This window comes from Sorex fumeus, unplaced genomic scaffold (genome assembly GCF_029834395.1).
Source record: "Sorex fumeus unplaced genomic scaffold, SorFum_2.1 ptg000030l, whole genome shotgun sequence".
In the NCBI taxonomy this organism is placed as follows: Eukaryota; Metazoa; Chordata; class Mammalia; order Eulipotyphla; family Soricidae; genus Sorex; species Sorex fumeus.
Genome location: NW_026606087.1, coordinates 26,612,700 through 26,618,348, shown reverse-complemented (window position 1 = coordinate 26,618,348; position 5,649 = coordinate 26,612,700). Strand labels below are relative to the sequence as shown.

The 5,649-nt window shown below is 52.6% G+C and overlaps 1 protein-coding gene across 1 annotated transcript; it reads left to right on the top strand.

Moving 5' to 3' along the window:
- The first annotated feature begins 4,406 nt into the window (after positions 1-4,406).
- On the top strand, positions 4,407-5,360 carry FAM181B (family with sequence similarity 181 member B). Its single transcript, XM_056116433.1, has one exon. The coding sequence runs from the start codon at positions 4,407-4,409 to the stop codon at positions 5,358-5,360; it is 954 nt and encodes a 317-aa protein (XP_055972408.1).
- The last annotated feature ends 289 nt before the right edge of the window (positions 5,361-5,649 follow it).

Sequence of the window (5,649 nt, the reverse complement as noted above, 5' to 3'; positions counted from 1 at the left end):
GTCAGCTTGTATGCTAGATGTCTATACAGACTTCCACCTGTCCTCTGGGGACTCGCCCATTGCCTATTTTATTTTCTATTTACTATTATTGAGACATGTATGCTTCTAAAAGAGCTTGTCTATCACGATTTCTTCCCTTTATATCCCCAGTACTAGCATAGCACTGGACACACTGTTGGTATCTTTATCTTAGTATTGAATGAATAAATGATGGGAATGAATATTTATATCATCAGTTTTCAGAATAAAATGATAATCAATGTTGTGAATTAAGTTGTGGAACTACGAAGCCATAATAATCTTCTACTTGCGGATGCAGCTTTATGGTTGACAAAGAACTCCCACTTTCATTATTTTATCAATTGCCACAATAGTCAGACTTATGTCATTAATTTTATTTTTCAGATGCAGCACTGGGTTACAAAGGGTTAACAAACTTTTCTTTTTCTCTTTTTGTTTTTTGGACCACACCCGGTGACGCTCAGGAATTAGTCCTTGCTCTGCACTCTGGGTGGTGCTCAAGGGATCATATGTGATTCCAGACATCTAACCAAGGCTGTACTATCTCTCTGGTCCTGGGTCAATAAGCTTTTCTATGTTCAAAATGGATAGGTAAAAAAGGCAAAGATTGGATATCTTTGTAGTCTCAGTATCCAGCTCTAAATTTAGGATTCCTGATATTAATTACACTTGCTTTACTTAAGTTTCTACAGCCCTCAAGTATTGGGTCATTCTTTAAAAATAATTACTGAAAAATATGGATATTTATTACTCTGCTAGATCATATCACAACAACTTGGAGAGATTGAAATGATCTCTTGAGCAGATGAAAACAAAGCAGAACAAACAGTGGTATTGTTTGTGTGTTATGTAACTCTACTCACAGTATATCTATCTCCATTTTCCAGAAGAAGGAAGTGAGCCTCAGGTAGACGAACAGATATGTTCAATGGTGCTCTCTCCTATCAAGAAGAAGACCAGAATTTGAACCTGGTCTCACAGACGCTGACTCAGCTTTGATGTTTAGCATGCCTATGACGTATGTATGCTTAGCATGCCTATGACGTAAGTATGCTTAGACTGTCCATGATGTCTATGATGAAATGAGAAAACTACTACAGATGAATACTTTCATAATTATTTCTCATTTCTATAGTGACGTTAGGACTTAGTGAACTCTGGAAATTAAAAAAAAGATTTTTCAGATTGAAAAGATTAATTAAATGTAGTTTTATGCAATCCATGCCTAGGGATACTGTTGAGAGAAGGTAAAAAGCAGAATTCATATACTTGGGTGCAAAATGGAGGTCTATGGGCCAGTCTCTTGGGAAAGGGGAAGTGGAGGGGAGGTGACATACATAGCTGTGGAGTGAGAAATAACCCAGCAATAGGTTCACTTGGAAAGTTGAGAAATGTCCCCATAATAAAGGAGTCAGAAAAATGTCACTGTAATACAGTGAGTACGGTCCAGATCACATCCTGGGTGTTACCTAAATGGAAGATACATAATAACTGAGTTACTTGGAAAATCCAAGTAAGGTAAAAGGTAAAGGTAAAGGCCCTCCTGTTGATCGTCGATTTGCTCGAGCGGGCCCAGTACTGTGTCTGGCATATCGAACACTCTTGGTAGCTTGCTGGGCTCTCCGAGAGGGGCGGAGGAATCGAACTCGGGTCGGCCATGTTGGCCGCTTGTAAGGCGAACACCCTACCGCTGTGCTATTGCTCCAGCCCAAGTAAAAAGTTTAATTCAGCAATGTCAGTTTGAGAAGAATCTAGTTCATCTTCCCAATGAGGAGAGTCAGCAGGCTTTCTTCAGTATGAGTGTACTTTAAGGATGCTCAAAGATGGGTCCTTCCTACCACATCATGGAAAGGAAGGCTAACAGATAAGTTTCTCAAGAGATAGGATCTACATTCCTTCTTGTAGACTTCACCTAAATTATAATTACTTAGAGAGCACTCTATCTCACACAAAATTCACATGTGAAACTTCACTGGATCTGTGTGAACACCTTATCACAGAGAAGGCATGTAAAGGAATGCATGTCTTACCTTTATATGTTTTAGACAAAGGCAAATAGTCTCAAAGGCTATGGAGTAGCAAACAAATATACATTGCAGAAAATATTTCCTGCAAATATCACCAGTACACTGTGGGGTGGGTAATCTTGCCTGTGTTTAGCATGGGTAAGCCAGGCAAAGAATGCTCTCTAATGGTTGACAGATTTGTCCAAAGCACGTACTTATCCAACTCATTCACAGAGGTATCAAGTGATGGGGTTAGGAGTACAAATCAAGAGGCTGGAGCAAGAGAATAGCAGGTAGTGCATTTGCCTTGCACGCAGCTGACCCGAGTTCAATCCGAGGCATCCCATATGGTCCCCAAGCACTGCCAGGAGTAATTCCTGAGTGCAGAGCCAGGAGAAACTACTGAACATTGCCAGGGGTGCCTCCCCCCCCAAAAAAAAGAGCAGAACTCAAGTCTTCTCTAATCTTTGTTCATGATCTACCCACTGCTCACTTCCTCTACTCCATGAGCATTGCCCAGGTGAGACTGGGTCTAAGTGGACTCATGGTGATGGTTGAAATACGACAGAAGTTGCAGAAGGACAGACAAAACGGCAACATATTTGATCTATTCAAATGGTAGAGGAGAGACTCTAACCCACATTTTTTTTTCTAAAAAAAAAATAGTGGAATGGGTAAAACACTTGCTTTGCTCTTGGCCAAGGTCAACCAGGGTTCAATCCTGGCCACCACATCTGATCTGTTCAGCACTGTCAGCACTGAGCACAGAGCCGGGAGTAAGTCTTGAGCACTACTTGGTGTGGCAAGTAAACCAAAAGAAGCACCAGCAGACATAGGGTGAAGCTAATCATTATTTTTTCGATCTGAGATTTCTGTGGAAACTCGCCTTAGAATATTAAGACTAGAGCAACTGCTGGAAGTGATACCAATGGCCAAATCAGGTGGTGTTCTGGGTACTGCCTGCTGGTACTAGACATGAAACCTGGGCCCCTAGACATGCAAAGCCTGTATTTCAGCACTTGGAGCTGTCTCTCATCCCATTCTGTAGACAATGAAACAGAAGCCAAGGCAAATATAGCTTATGACAAAGACCAAGACCTGCATCAAGCGGGGCTGCATGGGGCCGGAGTGATAGCACAGCAGGTAGGGCATTTGCCTTGCATGCGGCCAACCCAGGTTCGATCCCCAGCATCCCATCTGGTCCCCCTGCACCGCCAGGTGTTATTCATGAGTGAAGATCCAGGAGTAACTCCTGAGCATCGCTGGGTGTCACCCAAAAAGCAAAAAAAAAAAAAAAAAAAAAAAAAAAAAAGAGGAGCCGTATGCTACCACCTAGCCTTCCTGGTCTCAGTGTCTTTGTTCATTAGACGGCGACAGAGACATGAACTTCATAGGGTGATTGTTCAAAGCATAAAGCAGATCCTGCCTGCGAAGTGCCTGGCACAGAAAACGCCCAGTGGCTATTGAAAGATAAAGCCTCAGTTTCCCCTTGCCAATTGCTGTGATGGGCTCCATTTTACTGTCTCCATCCAACATTTTAAATGTTCCTGGAAAAGTTCCGGGCTCTTTCTGAGAATAGAAAGTTAACAATTTCCCAAGATCCGTAGATTCTGCCCCAGACCTTAGGCAGGAAACAAAAGAGGCAAGGGGCAACCCCGAGACAAAGAGAAAACTTAAAAGCCTAAAATAGCCAGACCACTCTTGCAAAATGCTCGCGTTCCCTATTATATATGCTTATTTGGTAACACAAAGACCCAATTTTCCTACCAAAAAAAAAAAAACTTACAAAAAGGCAAAAGAGCCATTCCAAACTAAGTTCTTCCCTGCCTGGGGGGAGTTTCTTCCCCTTCTGCTATTCCAATAAACTCTACCTTTCCCACCCGGAATCTCAGCAACTCTGCTCTTGGGTATTTTTGATCGTTGTAGAATTGGAACCCAAGCACAAAAATGTGTAAGTCTGCATGCAACTGTACCTCATGATGTCTCACTATTAAAAGAAAAATTTTAATTAAAAAAAAATCTCAAAAAAAAAAAACAAACCGAAGAACCGGGGAACGGGGGACTAAGGCTGAGACCCGCAGGCCCCGTCCCTGCCTCGCCACGACCACTGTCCACGCCGGGACCGGACCCTCCTCCGCGCGCCCCGCGCGATGCTCGCTGGCTCGCGCGCTCGCTCGCCCCTCCCTGCCCTGCCGGGCTGCAGCTGTTGGGGACCCCCGAGTCCCCCTTCCCGGGAGGCTAAGGGTTAAGGCGCGGGGCCGCCCCGCCCCCGCCCCGCCCCCGCCCCCGGCCGGCGCCTACAAGAGCGGCCGAGCCGCGCGCGGGGCCGCGCCGCCAGCCGGCCCGGGCCGAGCCGAGCCGAGCCGAGCCGCCGCCGCGATGACGGTGCAGGCGCTGCCCCGCGCGGCCCCGTTCGCGCCCCTGGGCCTGGGCCTGGGCCTGGGCCCGGCCGCCGCCGCGCTGGGCTGCGCCTTCGAGGACGACGCGCCGCCGGCGGGGCCCGAGGGCGGCGGCGAGGTGCGCGAGGCCACCCGCGAGCTGCTCAGCTTCATGGACTCGGCGTCCAGCAACATCAAGCTGGCGCTGGACAAGCCGGGCAAGTCCAAGCGCAAGGTGAACCACCGCAAGTACCTGCAGAAGCAGATCAAGCGCTGCGGCGGCCTCGTGGGCGCCGCGGCCCCGGGTCCGCCCGCGCCCGCGCCCGCGCCCGCGCCCGCGCCGGCCGCCGACCCGGCCGTCGTCAAGCGTCCGCCGCTGGCCCTCGGGGCCGGGTCCGGGTCCGGGTCCGGGGCGGCGGGCCGGGCCGGGCCGCGGCGGGACGCGGCGCAGGCGGCGGCCAGCAGCCTGCAGAGCCGCAGCCTGGCCGCGCTCTTCGCGTCGCTGCGGCCCGGGCGCGCGGAGCCGGCGGGCGGCGGCGCGTGCGGGGCGGGCGGCGCGCCGGGCGCGGGGAAGGTGCCGCTGCGCGCCCGCAACCTGCCGCCGTCCTTCTTCACCGAGCCCTCGCCCGGCCCGGGGCCCGGCGCGCCCGCGGGGGACCTGCTGGAGCTGCTGGGCGCCGACTTCGCCGCGGCCGGCCCCGACGCGGCCGTCCTGCTGGAGCCGCTCGACGCCTTCGCGCCCGCGCCCGGCCTCTTCGCGCCCGCGCCCGCGCCCGCCGCGAGCCTGGCCTACCCCGCGCCCGCCGAGGAGGACGCCGCCGCCTTCGCCGCCGCCTGCTTCCCGGACTGCGCCCTGCCCGCGCCGCCCCCCGCCTACGAGTGCGGCGCCTACGGGGGGCTCTGGAGGCCCGAGCCCGCCTGGGACGGGGCCCCCGCGGCCGCGCGCCGGGACTGAGCGCCGGGACTGATGCGCCCGGACCGAGCGCGGGACTGAGCGCCGGGCGGCCGCCCCCCCCCCCGCCGCGGCGTCGAGGACCGGGGGTCCCGGCGGAGATCCTCGCCCAAGCCGACCGGGGTCCGGGGCTCGGGAATGCGGTTGGGGTGGCGGTCCGGTCCGGACTGCGTGGCCGCTCGCCCCGGCTCCAGCTGGGCCGCCCCCGGTCAGCGTGTCCACCAGGGCCGTCGTCCGTTCCCAGCCTCGCCCTCCGAGCGCGTCGTGGATTAAAGCCTGTCCTGAAAAAGTA